General features: G+C 34.7%; 2 protein-coding genes across 2 annotated transcripts; both read left to right on the forward strand.

Annotated features, from left to right (window-relative positions):
* Window positions 1-10237: 10237 nt before the first annotated feature.
* PV05_07700 (uncharacterized protein) lies at window positions 10238-10914 on the forward strand (the record flags this gene model as incomplete). Its single annotated transcript, XM_013460547.1, has 4 exons — window positions 10238-10291; window positions 10366-10387; window positions 10493-10736; window positions 10818-10914. 4 exons carry the CDS (start codon window positions 10238-10240, stop codon window positions 10912-10914), a joined length of 417 nt encoding a protein of 138 aa, XP_013316001.1.
* A 1339-nt stretch (window positions 10915-12253) lies between these two features.
* PV05_07701 (uncharacterized protein) lies at window positions 12254-12929 on the forward strand (the record flags this gene model as incomplete). The annotated part of the gene is made up of 2 exons (XM_013460548.1): window positions 12254-12416; window positions 12473-12929. 2 exons carry the CDS (start codon window positions 12254-12256, stop codon window positions 12679-12681), a joined length of 372 nt encoding a protein of 123 aa, XP_013316002.1. The 3' UTR covers window positions 12682-12929.
* Window positions 12930-20204: the final 7275 nt, after the last annotated feature.

A 20204-nucleotide genomic window follows, 5' to 3' on the forward strand; every position in this document is an offset into this window, starting at 1 on the left:
TAAAAGAGATTACGAAAACTTTAATTAACTATAGATTGACTCTATAATCTACGAACTAAGTCTTATACTACTAAACTAAGATATAAAAGTTATCTATTAAGAATTAAGTTCGATATTAAGCTAAATCTTACTAATTAAGGGTTAAGTTGAGTTTTATTATTTATTAATATTAGAGAGAGCGAGTAATAGCTCTCTTAATATTAAAGATATATTATATAGATCTACGAAAGATTATACACTAGATATAAATATTAGTAGACTTAACGAGTAAAGCACTATAACTTATAAACTTAATTTAACTTAAGTTATAGATATTTATATTCTAGCGTAATTAATTAGATCTTAAGGTTAAAGATTATAGCTATTTAACTTACTAAACTAAGAATTAAATTTAATTAATGGTCTTATATCTTTAGAATCTATAGACTTTATATTAAATAGTATAGTATAACGTTTAGTTTAAATAGTCTAGATCTATAGTATTCCTTAAGACTTCTCTATCGACGTTACTTATATCGCCTAACCTTTATTTACGGTCGCTAGATTAATATTATCTAAAATAGCCTTAGTATCGAAATATAATCTAGTCGATTTAGCGAGTAAATTATTTATTATAGTAGCTTAGGTAAGGGTAATCTACTACTTAAGACGATTTAGTTAATAAGTAGCTCGATATCTATTACGGATATTACTAAAGATAATCTATTAATTTCGCTAGTTATATTTAATATAGTTCCCTAAACGAGCGAGATATTAAAGATATTTTACGTTAGCGCGCTATATAATCTTTAGTAAACTAAACCTAGTATTATAAGCTTTAATTAATTTATCTAGAACTTCTATTAAGTTATTAGTTATAGTTTTAACTACGATATCTATAAAAGTATTACTTATCTATAATACTAGATAATAATGTAGTTTATCTACGCGATTATACTTTCGACGATAATTTAGGACGATAATATATAGATTACTAAATATATTGTTAAATTTCTATTGTTGTCTAGCTATCGCTCTCTAAATAAGGTCGTTATCTTCGATTTAAATTTAAATATTATTAATACTTACTATAAAGTTATTAATAGTTTTCTTTATAGTATTTTAAAATTTCTTGAGTACTTATAGATATAAATTAATATTTTAGAATAAATTAATAAAGTTAATAATAATCTATAATTTATAGAAGTTCTAGCTTTATAGATAAAAGTTAATAATTTAGTTTTAATTATTATATATTAACTATACGCTATATAGACTAGACGTATATAGCGACGGTCTAAGTATATTTAATTCGTTAAATATTAGGAGAGAGAGAAGTACTATATCGTTATCTCGTTAGTTCTATATTAAAACTATCTAGATAGAGTAAAATTACTTATTAAAATTTCGAAGTAACGAGTATAAATTAAGTCGAGATCGATAATATCGAGATCTTCTTAATTTATAGAGTAAGAAAGAAGGGCTTTTTCTTTTCTTAAGAATAAGAAAAGAGATTACGATAATTAGAGTTAAGTAATATAAAGAAGAAAGAGAATATATAAAGGATATATAAAGAATAAAATAAATAAAGAGAGAAAAGATTAAGTTTATAGTAAGAGAGTAGCCTCTCTTTATAAATAATAGAAAAAACGATAGTAAATTATATCTATAGTAATAAAATAATATAGTAATAGTAAATTAATAAATATTAAAGTAATATATATATATAAATAATTGTAAAGTAATATATATAAGAGTCCTTTATATCTTTTTATTGATCTTTTTTTATACTTAACTTATATATAGTTTAATATTTAATCTAGTTAAATCTTTTTATAGTAATCGATCTAAATACTTTAAGTTAGACTTTAAGGTTATAAGGGTATATCCTTACTCTTTAATTATTATAGAAGATAATCGCTTTCTTAAGTACGCTATTTCTAGCTCTCTTTTAATCTAAAAAAGAATAAATTTATCGAGAACTTCGTTTAGCTATTAATAGTATAAGATCGATTTATTAAAGGTACTACTTATTTATCTCTAGTGTAATTAAACTAATCGATTTATTAGTGTATATATTTATTATCTTTTTTCTTCTTTATTCTAGATAATCGTTAATTTATCGAAGAAATTATCTTTACTTTTATAGATAATAATTAATTAATTAAAAATATTGTTTATATATCTTTATTATTGTCTAAGATAATTAGTTTATTAAAAGCCTTAATATATATTTTTATTTAATTATAGTAAATAATTAATTCCTTAAAAATATTGTTTATATCTCTTTATTATTATAAAATAATATAAATTTATTAAAGATACAATATATTTATCTCTTTTCTTTACTAAAGATAATTAATTTATTACTATTATTATTTTTTTTCTTCGCCGCGATAGAATAGCGCTCTAACTCTATTAAGAGTATATCTATTTTAAGTAAAGTAAAAAAAAGGCTAAAGATAAAAAAGAAAAGATATATAGTAAAAAAAAGATTTAATAGTTATTAGTATCTATATTCGATTATTAATATATAATATAAAAGCTTGTTTTTCTTATAATATTAATAATTTATCGTATTTTCTCTAGTATAATACTATATCGATAAGCTTAATTTAGGCGTAATAGTCTCTCTTATAAACTATTATATATATATAATATTATATTTAGTTATATAAGGATTAATAAGCTATATCTAGTTTAATAAAAAAAGTTAGTTAGCTTAAAATAATTAATTCTTAAACTTAATTAAAAAGAGAGTATCTTAATCTTAAGAAAACTAGTAAAAACAACGCTAAATATCTCGTAAGCTATTATAGCGAAGGTTTTAATCTTAGACGCTTATTATATTAAGGAATAGTTATATAACTAAGTTTAACTCGAATTTATTTAAGTAGAATTTTAGTTTATATAGTGTAAATATACGTACGACCTTATACTATTAGCTTAACCTAAAAGCTTCTTAACTTATATAATAGAAAAGAGAAGAGTTCGACAAAAAGAGAAAGATACTAAGGTTTCGACGTAGCCTTATCTTTAATATCTAAGAAAATATTACTATTAAAGTAGATAAGGTTAAGAGTAGTAGCTATATAACTATAAAGAATAACTTTCGTACTTATATAAAAGTTATATTTAATTTTAATACTCTTAAAAATAAATAAATTATATATACTAACGTTAAAAATCTTATACTTATAGAAGATTATATTAAACGAATTTATCTTAAAGGTTCGCGAGTTAATATTTAAAGCTTTAGTGTAGCTAACTATTATTTTAGTCCTTCTTTATTCTTAACTATATTCTATATAATATTTTTTTATAGATATTATTATCGACGCTATTCTAGCTATAATATAACTAACTCTAACCTTAATCTATTATTTAAGATTTAAGATTTAGATAGATTATTAGCTAGCTATTTATTTTAGTAGTTATTACTATATTTATATAATATAATCTCTAAACTCTTAAAACTTTAGAATTATTTATAATATCTTTAATATTTTTTTATTAAGAAGATTAATTTAATAATAAGTTTAGTATTACGCCCTTTATTAATACTATATATACTATTAAGCGAGCGAATAAAAAAAGACTTAATATCTAGACTATAATAGCCTTAAAATATAAGAAGCTAAGGATCGATATTAAATAAAAGATATTAAAGAAAAAAGATAATAAATAAAAAATATCGAAAGAAGAAAAGAAAGGTATAATATACTCTTATAGTAACTAGGGTATAAATTCTAGATATAATAATTAATATTATAATAAGTACGTAGTTAAGTTAACTACTTTTAGTTAAATTAGTATTAAGATAAATATCTAAATACTTATATTAATATAAATCGCTAAACTAAGATTATAAGGATACTAAGGAAATCTAAGAGCTAAATTACTACTAAGATCGTAGATTAAGAGTAGATCGATAAGTTATCTTAACTCTATATAGTATTATTTAATTCCTTAATATCGATTTATCGCTTTAATCTAGAATACTTTTCTATATTTATAAGTAATTTCGACGAAGAGATAGAGTCTTAAGAATAATACTATAATCTAGACGCTCGACTATAATAGTTTTATTATATTAAGGTCTATATTAATCCTCTCTATTATAATTCGCTTAGTTATAGTAGTGTATAAGAAGTAACTATTCTATATAAATAGTAACCTTAGAGTATAGGGTAATAAAAGTAAAGATACTATAAAAGCGAGATCGCCTAGATACTAAAAAGATTATTTAGAGAGATAATAAATTTATTCTAGGTAAGGGATTATTTAGATCTTAAAATAAATAGTAGAAGAAATAGTAAAGGTCTTATAAGTTATTATTTAATTGCGTTTAATATTAGGCGCTTATTACACTAAGAAATAAATATCTAACTAAGGTCGAGTTAACTAAGATTTTAATTTATAAATAATAAAGATATCTTTAGAATTATATATTACTTACTTATATTTTATACTATAATATAGAATTTAAATACTTAATATAGTACTTAGATATACTTAAGCTATCCTTAGATCTATATTTTATACTATAGTATAAAAATTAATTATTTAATAGAGTATACTTTAATTTAGGGTCTAAGTCTTAATAGTATACTAGCTATATATATAGTTTAATCTAAAGTTTATTTCGATTATCTATTTAAGAATAAAGTTAGCCCCTTTTTTCGAAAGTTTAAGATAAGAAGATCTACTATAACGATACTATCTAGTAATTATCTATAATATACTAACGTCTACTATTCTCTATTGTATTAAAGTCTTTCCTCTTCTTCTCTCTTTTCCCTTTTTTCTTTAAAATCTATTTATTATATAATTTATAATTTAAGCTTTTTTTAATATATAGAACTTTATTATCTATAATAAAAACTATTAAATCTTTATATATTATTAATATAATTATATTTTAATTAATTCTACTATATATCTTTATAAAGAGTATAAAGAGCTAAATAAAGTTAAGTAAAAGTATATAGTTACTAATTATATCTATTAAATCACTATTATTTAGATAATTATTTTAATACTCTTTTTATTATTACTATTTATTAATAATTTATAACTATTTATTATAGACTTTATTTATATTAATTAGTAATATTAGTTTATAAATAATAATTTTAAATATATAGAGATTTATATATAATAGAACTATAGCTAAAGAAAGATAAAGTAAACCTTAATATATTAAATTAAGAGTTAAGTATAAACTTAGTTTATTATTGTAGATTATCGTAAATATTTCTAAATCTATATAGTAGATATCGATATATTAGTTAGCGTTAATACTATTATTTATATATCTTTAAGATACTCTATATCTACGCTTTTATTCTTTATCGTTATTATACTTAATATATTATCGATCTTTAAGACTAAAGCTAATTTTATATAATTTAATATAAACGCTATAGCTATAGATTATAATTATCTAAAGAAATAAAAGAAACTTAAATAAGATATACTAAAGTAAAATATTATAGAGTAGTAAGGTTAAATATATTAGTAATAGTATCTTTACGATTGTAGCCTTAAGTAGCTTATAACTTAAGGTCGACTATTAAATAAGAACGAATTAATCTTATATCGCGCTATCGAAGTATTCGATATTTAGGCCTATAAAGCTTTAAAGGATATTAATACTCTTAACTAAAAAGCTCGTTATTAACTCTAAAGCGAGAAGTAAAACAAGATTTCTCTTCGCTTATTTTATCGTCTATAAAATAGAGATAGCGAATACTATTATCTAAGCTATATATAATAGTTTCTATACTATACTCTATAAGTTTATATCGTAGAATAAAATCTTAATAACTTAACCTTAGCTAATTAAACTATAGTGTTTAATAAAGAGAGTATAAATAAAGAGAGTAATATAAGTAATAATAATAACGAGGATAACTATATTAATTATAAATATTATAGGATTTCTATAATCCTTATAATTAACTAACTTAAGAAATTCTAGAATATATATAAGCTTTTTCCTTAGACTATTAACTAGTAAAGAGATTAATAGTAAATAATTAAGAAATTATATATAACTCTAAAAAAGAAATATTCTATCGATATATTAAAGATTACTCTTTAAATTTTATTTTGATTCTTTATCTTTTACGTTATTAAAGAGAATAGATTTCGAAGTATATTAATTTACTTTACTATAGTCTTAGGTATTAACGAAGAGAATCGATAGCTTAGGGAGATTATTTACTTCTCGTATATTCTCGCTAGACTAGTTTAGTCTATTTAATTTCTCGATATTAATTTTCTTCTCTTAGTTAGCGAGCGTAATTACTAGTAAAAGTACTCTAAGGTACGCGAGTAGTTTCTTTAGTCTCGTCGTAATTTTTTATATAATAATACTAGTACTTTAATAAATAAATTTATTAATTTTTTTATATATAGTAAATATATTACTCTTAATATAAGTAATAATACTATAGTTATTTAATTGCGCGATAAATAAATAATATTCTATAAGAATATTACTATTTTATTAATTATATTTTATATTATAATCTATAAGAATATCTAGCGAATAAAGATACTTCTTTAAGAATAGTTTATATAGATTCAATTTTTAGAGAAGCATTTTATTGTTAATTTTAATTAAATCGAGAATAACTAGACCCTATTAATATATAGATATTTATTTATTAGTTAAGTCGCTAATATTTATCTCGATAATAGTCGAGAGTAAATATTTTAATATATACTAAAGTAATACAGTAAGTACTAACTACGAAGTAGCGATAATATCTAGAAATACGGCAATATTCGTCGATAGTTAAGCTTTACTAAGTAATTTCTAGAACGACTTCTCTTCGCGATCTATTTAATATATAGCTCTTTTACTCGCGATACTAAGCTAACCACTATCTATTTTTGTAATAAAATACTTTAGAATCGTAATTACTTTTTTATCGATAATACTAGTACTATTATTATTTATTATTATAAATTTTAGTAGCTATTCGATATCTTTAAGATTATCTCTTAATTTCTTTTATATATTGTTAGCTAACTTCTCGTAGTTTACTTTATTTATATTTAATTATTTTATAAGTATCTTCTTATTTAAATCTAAAACTAGACTTTATATAATTATATCTAGTATAGTCTAAAGGGGCCGTAGAAAATCGATTACTTTATACGCGTTATTTAACGAGAGATCGATATTAGCTTTAATTATTAATTTTATATATTAGATTTCTACTATATTATTATTAATATTAGTTATATTATAATAAATAAAAGATTTACTATAAAGTATAAGAGAGAACTAAAGAAGATAAAAGAATCGAACGTAGATCTTTAAGACTCTCTCGAGATATAAAGCGAGCGAAGCGATACTATAAATACTAAGCGATATAAGGTATATATCGATATCTTTAAGTATTTAATATCTAAGTTAATCGATATCTTTTATTCTATTAGTAAAGGGTAATATCGTTTCCTCGATCTTTTTAGTATAACTATCGACCTTTATACTTAATCCTCTATATCTCGCGCGTTTTATACGTTTATAGCTACTACGCTAGAAACTATAGAAGATCTTAATAAGCGTCTTAGTCGCGACTTCTAGAAGATTTTCTAATTGACGCCGCGCTAGCGAGTATTATTTACTATAATAGAGAGCCTAAACTAAGACTCGATTAACTATAGCACTAGTAATAATTATTTTCTAATAAATTCGACTACTATTACTTATATCGAGATACTCGTTATCTCTCTTAGTAGTTATAGCTATATTAATAATATTTTATACTATAATATAAAAAATAAAAATATTAATTCTATTAAGTCTCTTAAGTCTAGAGACGATAATATCGATTCTAACTATATTTTATATTATAGTCTAAAAGATATAGATATCGCTATAATTTTATTTAAGAGCCCTATATTTTTATCTACGTCGATAGCTAAGGAATTATTTTTATCTAAAGAAATTAAGGGGACTCTATATCGACTATTTAGATCTAGGCGCGTCTTATTTTACTTCTAGATATAGAAGAAAGGGGTTATAGCGGTACTTCGCCTAGAAACCTTAGTTACTATAATTCTATCTACTAAGGACGAGAAGACATTACTAACTCTATTACCTATATTACTTAAGTTTATAGATATATTTATTTTTGTCGTATTATTTTGTATTTTTATAGATAACCTTATAACTTAGTTTACTAATATTAACGTTAATTATTATAAATAGACGATTTAAGCTCTACTAAGAATCGCTTAAGTTATTGTCGTTAGTATAGATATTATTATAAACGATCGTTTCTTTATCTTCGTTTATCTCTTTATATAGAAAAGCCTTCTTTAATAAGTTTTTATAGACGAGTGCTATATTATCTTTATTAATAGCTACTAGCGTAAAAAGCTATTCTAGATCTTATATATTTGAAACCTAGATTATTCGATTTATTTTTTTATTGTTACTTTATCGTTAATATACGTATATAAGCTCGAGAATAGTATAGCGATATAAAATACTTATATTATTTAAGGTAGTACGATCTATCCTCGTTATCGATATTTCGTCTAAACGTATCCTTTTAATTAACTCGAGGCGTAGGCTATAGAGATTTACCAACGTTATTTTTACTATCTAATTAGTTATAGCGAGAGAGGAGTAGTATATAGTCTCTTAAAAAACGTCTATATATTACTTACGACTACTCTTAATTATTACTACTACTATATCGATAATTAGGACCGCGCGAAGCGACTAAAAAATTAGGTCCGATATAATAGGCTAACCCTAACTACCTTAATACTTAATATCGACGTTAATATTACGAATATTATATTCGTTCTCTACATTAATCTTTTATACTTAATAATTAATTTTATTTAGTAAAGTAGTTGTATTAAATACGAGGGTAAATTCGTCGACTTTATTATCCTCGTCTCTCTTAAGAAAGTCGAGAGAAAGCTTCGTCGCGCGAGTCTTAAAGATAAGGAGAAGGCCGTAGTAATATTTATAGCGAGTATAAGCTATCGCCGTCGTATTATAAGTATATATCTCGACGGCGAGGCCCTCGCTCGATTCTATTTAGATAAGAGGACTTAGGCTCGTTACAATCGCTATAGTAAAGGCGTTTATAAAGTAATGCGTTAAGTCTAAAAAGAGGAAAATATTTATATCCTTATTAAAAAGTATCTTAGGCGCTAGATAATTAGCTATCTTTCTACCCGTATAACTCGGCTTAGGGAATAGAAAAATCTCCCCGTTTTTCGATCTTTTATCGACTCTAATGGCCTTTAGGAAGGCTTAGCTATCCGTTAAACTCTTTTGTAACCTTGTCTGATTGATATTCAACATCGACGCAATATATTAATTTCGGACGACAAGGGAGTTCCTTAGTATACCGGGTATGCCAGAGACTTCCTTAGTATACCGGGTATGCCAGAGACTTCCTTAGTATACCGGGTATGCCAGAGACTTCCTTAGTATACCGGGTATGCTAGAGACTTCCTTAGTAAACTGGGCTAGTAGGAAAGTCGATCTTATATTATAATATAAGAGACTCCTCGATAGTCTTCCTCCCTTGATATCCCTTCTTTTCTTTTTATATTTCGATAATCTTCCCCTTTTCCCTAGTTCATTATATTAATATGATAGACTCCTCGATATCCCTCCTCTTCTTTTTCTATTCGATAATCTTCCCCTTCTCCCTGGTTTATCATATTAATATGATGGACTCCTCGATAGTCTTCCACCTCAATCATTGTTCTCTTCTTTCCCTTCGCTCCTTTCTCTGCTCTACTTTCTACCGAACTTCACTTGTATAAGTAAATTAGCCTGAATATTATCTTCAGTATTATTGCTTCCCCTCGCTAGGAAATATCGTGCGATATCCTCCCTTACGAGGTATCCTGTAAATAAGAGTAATTATCGTACTAGACGTATTAAACTCTTCCTTCCGTGACGATAAACTCCTCTCGCTACCCTGGATAGATCGTTGTAATGCGCTTCTAGTAATGGAGGCTACAAGATTTGCCCAAAGTCCCTCGACGTTAAATTGTCTACGTGACCAACGGACTTGCGTATACTGATAGGCTTGGCGCTCGGCTCTACTATATTTTGTTTACCTGATATTATTCCTATCACCCCCCGAAACTTTTCTTTTGTATATACAGTATCTCTTTCTAAATACATCGTTCTTCTCTCGATCCTCTAATTCTTAAAGCTTCTTATTATTCAAAGTCTGAAAGGCGTCTTTAGGTTCCTAAGATGGCTAAAGCCGCTAAGGTATCCCTTGACGATGTTAAGCATGCCGCCGAAGTAGTGAGTTCTGATTATAGATGGGCCTTAGTGACGGAAGATTGATTTCGATCCGATAGGCTTATATCCTAGCGTAGGGATACGTCGATAGCTTCAAAGGTAAGGATAAGGACCTAGCGAAGAAGAGAGCGCGGGAGGCTATCGCACCCTATAACTACCCTCTCTCTATATCTAGTAGAATAGACCGCTAATAAAGGCATCAAGTCATTCGAGATAAGAACAAAGATAACGGCGACGATGCTAGCGAAGATGACGAATCTATAGAACTGAGTAGCTCCGACGAGGAAGATCGTGACAGTGGCGAAGAGGACGAAGATATAGAACTGAGTAGCTCCGACGAGGAAGACGATACCGACGACACAGATAACTCCGAGGATGGTGTTTGCGTTACTATAAAGACGAAGAGAGTCTTGGTCACCCGAAGCAAGAAAACCCTAGCGGCAACAAAGTAGGCTCGTCCAGTCACTAAGAAGTCGTCTGCCAAAGAACGTAAGCGTCGTGGGGATGATACTGACGACGACACCAACAGCGATATCAATAAACGACGCAAGGTAACTGGCAACCACCGTGGCAGCAGGACCAAGGGCAGAGTCTTCAAGGCCGGCAAACTCTCCAAGAGCAAGTGAGCCCTAGCCGTTGGGTCAAATACGACCGTCCTTATGCCAGGCCAGTAGACACGTCAATACACAGCCCTTCAGATATTGTTAAGGACTTGGGAGTAGGGGAGTACGTTGAGAGAGTAGCTAGTTTTGATAGCACAAGGCTATAGCTCTTGCATAAATCAAACGAACTGTACCTATATTCTCTACGACGTATAAAGTAGTTCTCGTCGGATCTAAATTCTTTATCTACTACTTAGGTAAGATCTCTTTGTCCGGATTCCCTTTTTAAATTCGTGCTTATAGGTTACTCGAAATGTCTTCTCTATTCTTACAATCTACGGTGACCGACTGCTCGCTGCTACAATCTACCTCTTCCCTAGTATCGGTCTTGTTATTAATATCCGTTTTCTTGTCAGTATCGGTCTAACCTCCCCATCTTATCTTGTCGCTAAGGACGATCTTATTATAAAGCTGGGTATCGTATCCTCTCGTAGTATCGGTAGATTCAGATTCCTCGCCGTCACTAAACGTGATCCCTCTAAAAATGGCGCCTAACCTCGGCGGCTACATAAGTGTTGGAAGCATCGGTGTATATTGTGCGATCCCGTCTCGTACCGGGCTTAGTGCTCTAGTCTCCTCGTCTTCCCTATTTGGGAACCATTCGCTTCTGGTTCGCTCCTGGTAACCTAGTATCGTGCTTTTGCTTTGATGTTCGCTATGCTTGGTGTCGTCGCGGTAGGGGATTACGTCCGCGTAGGCCTGATAGTGCCCGTGCTTAAGGAGGCGGATTGTGGAACTAGAATAGTTAGAAAGCGGACCCTTGAAGCATAGATTGCAACGTATAAGATAGGTTATCTATCGCTTTTGAGCCACGCCACAGTTCTATCCCGTTATAGAGTCTAGTATTCTAGTAGCCGCGGCTCTCCGGGCGTCACTGGCAATCCTATGAGGCGCGCGAATTTAAAAGGATATATCTAGGTAATGTCTTGGTCGAGACCGCGAAGCCGAGATAATCAGGATATAAAGTAATGGCCGTTGATAGTGGAAGAGAGAGGAGAATAATGATAGTTGGCTGGTGAGCGAATTTGGGCGTGCGCGAAAAGTGAGCCTACTATACTAGTATGCCCTGCCAAGCATTTCACCATTTGGTTTCCTACCCCACCGCTTAATTTACGGAGATCCTAAATTATTTACGTATTTCTATCTCTCGCCAAAATATACGATACGCTCCCTTAAGCATCAATCAAGTTCTCTAACTATGGCCCGCGCCGAGTCAAAGGCGAAGTACATTGTTCGTGCGTCCTAGGCGTTATTTATGGATTATCTCGACTAACTTAAACAATAGTCTCCTACTCTCGTCAAGATGAAGTCTAAGACTCCTACTCTCGTTAAGATGAAGTCCAAGACTCCTACTCTCGTTAAGATGAAGTCTACGACTCTTACCTCTAAGTCCCCTACTACGCAAAAACTTAAGTCTTTTACCCCGGATAAGTCTAAGATTGGCTCGGCTAAAACTAAAGCGAGCGGTACTGTAGAGACCCATTCTTTTGAAAGCGTGTTGACTAATATCTTTTGCCTTTAGTTGTAGGTATTAAACGTTGTCGTGAAAAGGTTGATATCGACTCCGACTCCGACACCGATTCCGAAGAAGTAGAAGCGACTAGTGAGAGTGACACTAGTGACGAGATCACCGACTTCTTATTTGATAAGGATGAATACTCTATTGCTATGGAGCTTGCTATGGCTAAGGAGGTGGTCCATTATTACTTCGAAAATGTAGCCCAAGCCTAAAAGCGTGTTGTTAAACTGGAGGCGAAGTAGGCGGCAGCTTTGAAGAAGGAGAAGCAAGAACGTCGCAAGAAGCAGAAGTAAGAACGTCGTAAGAAGTCCAAGCTTTCCCCTAAAGGTAAGAAGTCTAAGAAGGCTTGAGTTAAGATAAGGATGATATAAAGCTAGATGATACGAGCCTGGTGAATTCAAGATACGGGTTATTTAGATGATGAGGTTATATTTCCTCGAGCTAGGCATTAAGTCTTTTGGGACGAAGGGATAAACGCGTATCTCTTGGTGTAATTTCAGTTACCTAGAATGCTATAGAGCTTATTTAGATCAATGATTATAAAATAGTTATCTATATTCTCGCTCCGTATATAAGATAGTGGTCTCCTTGTAGATCCTCGTAAGGGACGTATTCCCGCTCAACCCCAAACACTCCTTGGATCCTCTTACTAAGCCGGCTTTAGGGACGATAGTAGAAGTACCGGGCCGCCTCGATATACTTCCCTCTCTTGGTCTATTATACTAATATAGTAGACTCCTCGATATGCTTCTCTCTCTTGGTCCACTATACTAATATAGCAGACTTCCCGATATGCTTCCCTCTCCTGGTTTACTATACTAGTATACCTAGTAAGTTAAGACGGTTAAGGCGTTACCCTAGGATAACGGTAACTTGTTCTATTTCGTAAAGGAAAACGACCTCGGTAGAAAGTAGGTCAGAAGGTTAAGGAAATGCTATTTTGGATGGATTAATGCAATAAAACACCTTGAACGCAAGGCCTTGCTGTTGTAGATAGTGCCTTAGAATGTAAATATGGGCGTAGCCTCGCCGCGTGACGCGCCGAGCATTTATCGACGTCTTTGGAATATAAGTGCTATCTACTCGAAAGGATGTGATCCTACAATAGAAATGGATCTCTTGGTGCTTCTTCTCCCCGTTTCCCGTGTCCGTGCTACAATGATCCAACCGTGCAGGAAGCTCAGTACCGTCGGCACCGTACCCGATAGTACGTTTATCGTAGTAGGCGGAGTACTACTAAAAACCCTTCGCTGGACGATAGTACGCGTTAGTTGATGGCTAGTTATACTTTACGTTTATATAGACCCCGCTAGCTGACCGCTTATCGGCTACGTGGTTTAATAGGGCGGGTAAAATACGGTCGGCGACTATTTCTATTGCGATAGGAGCTTAGCGCTAGTAGAAGTAGGTTATTCTCTACAAACCATGGAGTATAAAGATAGACCGAGGCTGGATATGGTACCGCTTAGCTTCTTGGACTGCCTGCCCTAGCTTGCGGGCCAGGTGGTACGCTCGTTATACCGCCGGGACGAGGCACTCCTTATGGTGGGCTTCACCCGTGGCGAAGTAGGGTAGAGACTCAGAGGTGCTAAAGTCAACCCAGATTTCGCAATTTAGAGAGAATAGTTGCTTAACAACCGACTTTTCAATGTTGGATATATCCGACACCGCTAAATGGACTTAAAAGCCTCGTCGGCCGATGCTATTGATCCACTTGACCACGGACCGGTCGACCGTATCTAAACACTAAGTTTTGCCTGCCCGAGACGGTGAGTACGCGGCGGCGATGATTACGTGCTACGTATTTACTAGGCCCTCGGTTAGAAGGAGATTAAGGTCCTAGAGCGATATATATAGCACGACTTTGCTAGATAGTGTAAAGAGATAGTTGTTCTATAGACAACGACCGAGTGTCGGATCCGATAGTACTACGCGGCGCTAGACCCTCCGGCGGAGTGCACCGTCAGCAAAATTCATCTATTCGCCGCGACGGGTAGTTAAGTCATCCTGTAGATGACGGAAAATGTTCATCTATAGCTCCGTTGGTAGCTACGGCAGTGTTTTTTGGCTTTCTAGGATCGATCGTGCTCTATCTAAGGAGGCCTGATTGTATATTTTTGTCCTAGCTGCTTACTTCTCGATTATGATATTCTTAGATTCGATCTTAGGCACGAGGAAAGGAAGAGGTAAGCGCGAGGCCGACATTTTCGACGAAGGCCCTATATTGATACGCTGTTAGTGGTACGATAAATAGAAGGGCAAAGTATATACTAACCAAGAGGAAGGATAAAAAGGGTGGAATGATAGTGCCGGACGTTTAGGGCCCCAATGCAATGTTGTAGTGTCTAGAAAGGCAAGGGAAGTTGAGAAATGGGTCGCGATAGAGAAGCGTTTCAGGATACTGGGAGCTTGAAATTCGGAAGGATTTTGGGGGTCAGTATACCGGTATGCTGAAAGCGTGATTCGATTATTTGTTTACGGTGCGGCAGTAGGACATCACTTTAGATCAACCTAGTCTTCACCACTTTTGATCAACCCATTCTTATCACTTTAGATCAACCCAGCGTTTATAGATTACCCTATTGTCTTGATAGCTATCTCCCTATTAATATTCTCCCATCAACTATCCTCCACTATTACTCGCACTACTTCTCTTATTATATCGATTGCCTCTTTCTATCTTATAGGAGCTTTTCCACCGTGACGCCACTATGGTTCCTAAATCCATTAAGGGTGGAAAGTCTAAGGTCGTCGTAAGTTGTCTCTCTAGTCTAGTGGAGATAGAATACCTTGCTAATAAACTCTTTTTAGGTAGGCTCCCTTGGAGTAAAAGTTGCTAGGGGAAGAGTTCTGGGTTAGAGTACCTCTTTAGTGACTAAGACGTTAACCACTGTTATTGAACCTAATGGCGATATTAAGATAACCGTCACTGGTGAGACGAAAATCCCACTGTCCCGTTGAATATAAACTAACTTCCAAATAGTGAACAAGACTAAGCGCGCTATTGTCGAGATAAGCTCTAGCTCTAGCTTCGGCTCTAGCGATAGCGATAGCGACAGCGACGCGAGGTAGGCTATGGCTACGGCGAAATCCACCCTAAAGTCTAGCTCCAAGAAGACCTCCACCCTAAAGTTAAGCTCTAAGAAGACTTCTACCCTAAAGTCTAGCTCTAAGAAGATCTCTACCCTAAAGTTAAGCTCTAAGAAGACTTCTATCCTAATGTCTAGCTTTAGCTCTAGCTCCGGCGATAGTGATAGCGATAGCGACAGCGATAGCGACGCGATATAGGCTACGGCTACGGCGAAATCCACCCTAAAGTCCAGCTCCAAGAAGACCTCTACCCTAAAGTTAAGCTCTAAGAAGACTTCTATCCTAATGTCTAGCTTTAAGAATACCTCTACCCTAAAGTTAAGCTCTAAGAAGACCTCTACCCTAAAGTCTAGCTCCAAGAAAGCTAGAATTGCTTAAGATAATGATACGCTTATGAACCTGGCCCCGCTATCTAAGAAGATTAAGAAGAACTGTACGGCTAGTTATGGCAAAGTGTATATGGCACACCTCGAATAAGTAATTTACGCCTCTATCTCTAGCAGTTGGAAATATCGTCCTTGAAGGGCCGAATGAAGAACACTAGTATTGCTGAATGGCAATTTATGCTAAATGGACCTCCCTAAGAAACGTAATTCCTACTTTCTGCCCGATCTATTTCCCTGAAAGTATATCACTGGGTGCATACCGAAAGCGTGCTGTATACTGCGTACTGCATCCCTTGAAAGTAAGTATGCTTGATGCTGCGTGCTCGATGCTGCGTGCTTAGTGCTACGTGCTTGGTGCTGTATGCAGCGATACGCGCAATGGATAAGGTAATGTGCTAAATAGAGGTAATTCGGTCGATTCTACCGGTGTCTTTCTAGATGGATTGTAGTCTCTATGCTTAGTTGGTGCTGATCATTCTGCTTGATTCGTTGCTGGCTTCTATGGCCTTCTCTCCAGCCTTCCACTGGTTCTATGGGTTGAATTTTGGCGTGCTTGCTCGATACCTTCTCTTTTAGCCTGGGGGCTTTGACTTCGCGTTTCCGCTTTTTGCGGATGCGGTCGACCTAGGCCTCGACGTGCTAAATACCGACCCGGACCTATCGGTTTCCCGGTGGGCGCTTCTTCCTTAGAGTTAGTACTCGCTCTGCGTGTTCTTTTTTTGCTCTTGCGAGAGATAGTAGTCTCGTCGGCCCTTCCACTTTGACGTTTGGCGGTTGTAGATGACCGGGGATTTCTACGTGGAATAGATATAGTAGAAAGGGTCTTAGATTCTATGTCCGTAGATGGGTCTTTATCGGTAGCCGGGTCGGAGAGATGAAGACTGTGAAAAGACGACGCGGATGTGGATGAAGACGGAGAAAGTACCTATCGATGGCGACCTGGTAGATATTTAGTATATGATGTAGTAAAGTCGGCTGATTTATACGTGGTTGATACTTGAGGTTGATTCGAGCCTCGATGGCCGGAGACGTCGACGAAGGTCTTACGTTTGAGCCACTGGTGGACGTGCTAGACGTGCTGGAGTTATCGTTATCGTCGTCGAAGAGGGCGTTCTTCTTTGACTACTCGCGGCTTAGGTTAGTTCGCATTTCGATAGGATACTATCCTTATATGTCAACATTACTATGTTAAACTTGCCGCTCAATTTCGGACCTATATTGGTATAAAGATGAAGGAATAATTACCGGCCAACTGCTGGGCCGACCGAGCCGGAAGAACCTGGTAGGCTTGGAATGATGGTATAGTAAGGTGGTTGAATGTCGAAGTGTAAACACCCTAAAGTAAAATGGCGGTTATTTGTGTAGTAGTGATGTTAAGTATAAAATCTCGTTGTTTTAAATTTCTCGTGGACGCGAAACACTTTCAACTAGAAATGGTACCATTAGTTGTACCAATCTATTAGGGCTGCCGAGTAAGTGTGTTAAGAAAATATTCGGGTATATTGGTATACGGAATAGGACAGAATCGGAGGGAAGCACGCCAAGGAGCCTATTATATTAATATGGTAGACTTGGGAGGGGAAGATTGTTGATAGGGAAGACGAGAGGGGAGATTGTCGAGAGGGAAGACGAGAGGGAAGACTGTCGAGCGGGAAGACTGTCGAGCGGGAAGACTGTCGAGCGGGAAGATGGTCCTGCTATGCTGCTTTTTCAGAAAGGTTCGACGTAATATATTAAGGTGTTATGTTTATCAATACACTAGAGTAAATGAACTTTAAGTTGTTCCCTCTGTTACTCTCTAAATATTCGAGTTAAGTCTCTCTATATAACGGTATCGTGGTTAACCACTGAATTACGATATGCCCTTGCCTTCCCTTGCCCTTTACCCTTGTCCTCTTTTGTTCCGTGGTAGATGCTAGGTTTATATGCAATACTCAACGCGCGGCAAGGGTAACTGCTAGTGGAATAGACGTTCTTGTAGTTATATCGCGCCAACTCTTTTTTGTACTTCTGATATAAACGTTAGTGGTCCGGACTAACCGTGCGCGTAAGAAAACATATCTCCAATAATCTGCTGTACTTGGCCTGGTCCTTAGATGAGCCCCAATCCTACGGCCGCCGTCGTTCCTGCTAGAGGGTCGCGAGGACACTAGCTTTGCCGACAAACTCTTTGGCCGGATCTTCGTTCGTGGTGGACGGGTGTCGAAGCTCGAGCAGCGACTGCCTTATGGTCTGGACTAGGTTCCTGGTGTCCTAATGTATAGTGCTAGTTATCAGGACGTTAGTGAGCGAATATGGCGCGTGGATGCGACTCAGCGGGATTACGAGTGTATCTCCCGGACGTAGGAGGATTGCTATGGGACATTAGTTCGGACAGAGCTGTTCGGATTCTGCCTATGCCGCGATCTCATTATCCTCGAGGTGCGGCTACGTCAGCTAAAGCTTTTCCCCTTCGTCGTAGGTAATAACGGTGATAACCCCGTGATGGTCTATGTGCGGCATAGAAAAAACCCCTTTCTTCTCGTAGATCTGAAACCCCTCGTAGCTAGATAGATCCTTAGATTCGGAATCCACCTCTTTCTCGGCGCCTTGGCTCCCCGTCACCACCTTTATCACCTGATAGTTGGACTCTTGGGCGAAATACTAGGGCTAAGGGTTCGCTTTAAAATAGTGGAGGTTCAGGAAATTTAAGGGCATCTCCGAATCGGCACGGAAAAGTTCGATAGCCTCTGAGCCAATCATAGGCTCGGGCAGGACGTCGTTATCGCCTTCGGCCGCTCTTTCGTAGGTGTGGACGTCGATGTTTAGCTTAGTGCTAAGATAGTCGAGGTAGTCATTTAGTTGGAGTAGGTGTAGTGCATAGGTAGCCAGGTCCTTTGGAATCAGTATAGGGATTATCGGCGTACTATTCTTAAGTAGCGTATACGCGTTCTTGTCGGACGTGTACACTAGGTCGTAACTACGTGCCTCTATATCGAAGTTTTTCGGTGTTATCGCCTATATCACCTTTTCGCTATAAGGGATATATGTAGGGAGGAAGGCCTTTTTTATGGCTAGTCGATAGAGGGGTAGTTCTCGCGAGAGTCGGTTACCGCTACCATTACTAATAGTCCGTTGTAGGTTACGTAGTTAGCGATATACCCGTTTTTGCGCGGCCCGACAAAGTTGGAGATAGTTACCCGTAAAGGTAGGCTTGATAGTGGTGGACGCCGCGCGCTTGGAGCTAGCATTCTAACTGTCGACCTTAAGCTCGTAGATAATATCTTGGCTTGGATGGACGTGCTCGTGATATTGCTTAATATATCTGCTTAGCTGGCTCTTAACAAAACTACGTCGATATGATCGGTACCTTAGGCGTTGGCCCTTGAATTAACGTTTTAGGATTTCTAGGTATTTGCGTTGGATATAACGACTTAAATTTCGAGTGTACAAGGGTTTAGGACACTACGGACACTGTTCTTTCTTTGCCATCGTGATGTGGTCGTGAGATAAAGGGATGAAGGATCTGATGGACTAAGGAAGGAGGGAAGGAGAGTGAAATTGCGATCATTGTTGTATTTCTTTTGTTTGTGGTGATTAAGTGGTTGGGTGGGCGGCCTACGCGACGCTGCGCTAAGCCTTTCAAAAGTTTAGGGGTGCTGCTATACTGGTATAGGGAAGCTACTTTGTTATTTATTTCTGTATAATTAGCTCCGCGGCAACCCACGAAATCAGTATGAAGGATATCTTACGAAGTAATCATGGCTCGTTATCCCCTAGGGTGGAGGCTAATAGGTATATAGGTAGGAAAACCTACCGAAAGCGTAAGTAAGGTCCCTCGCGACATTACAAGATCTAATATAATCCTTCGATACACTTGAAATATAGGACGTTGGAATGGTTGACAGCATGAATTCGTGTAATGGGAGTAAGAACGATTGAGCCCAAGGCTAGGAAGATTGAGGTTAAGAAGGCCAAGGTAGGCAAGAATAAGGTAGGAAAGAATAAGGCAGGCAAGAATAAGGCCGATAAGAACTAGGCAGATAAGAAGAAGACCTATAAGCAATAGAGCAAAAAGCCTCGACGTATTATAGGTTATATGGTTGATGGGATAGTCGATGGAAGAGAATTACAGTCGATCGTTAGATTAATTACCTCTGCTTAAAAGAGTTATAATGATCGGATTAGGGCCGCCTAGGAGGAAATGCGGTCAAATTAGATAGGATAGTACTATGGTACCGTGAATGATGATAGCCAACATAACTTGTTCCGTCCCTTAA

The sequence above is a fragment of the Exophiala xenobiotica genome, assembly GCF_000835505.1.
Source record: "Exophiala xenobiotica strain CBS 118157 unplaced genomic scaffold supercont1.4, whole genome shotgun sequence".
Taxonomy (NCBI): domain Eukaryota; kingdom Fungi; phylum Ascomycota; class Eurotiomycetes; order Chaetothyriales; family Herpotrichiellaceae; genus Exophiala; species Exophiala xenobiotica.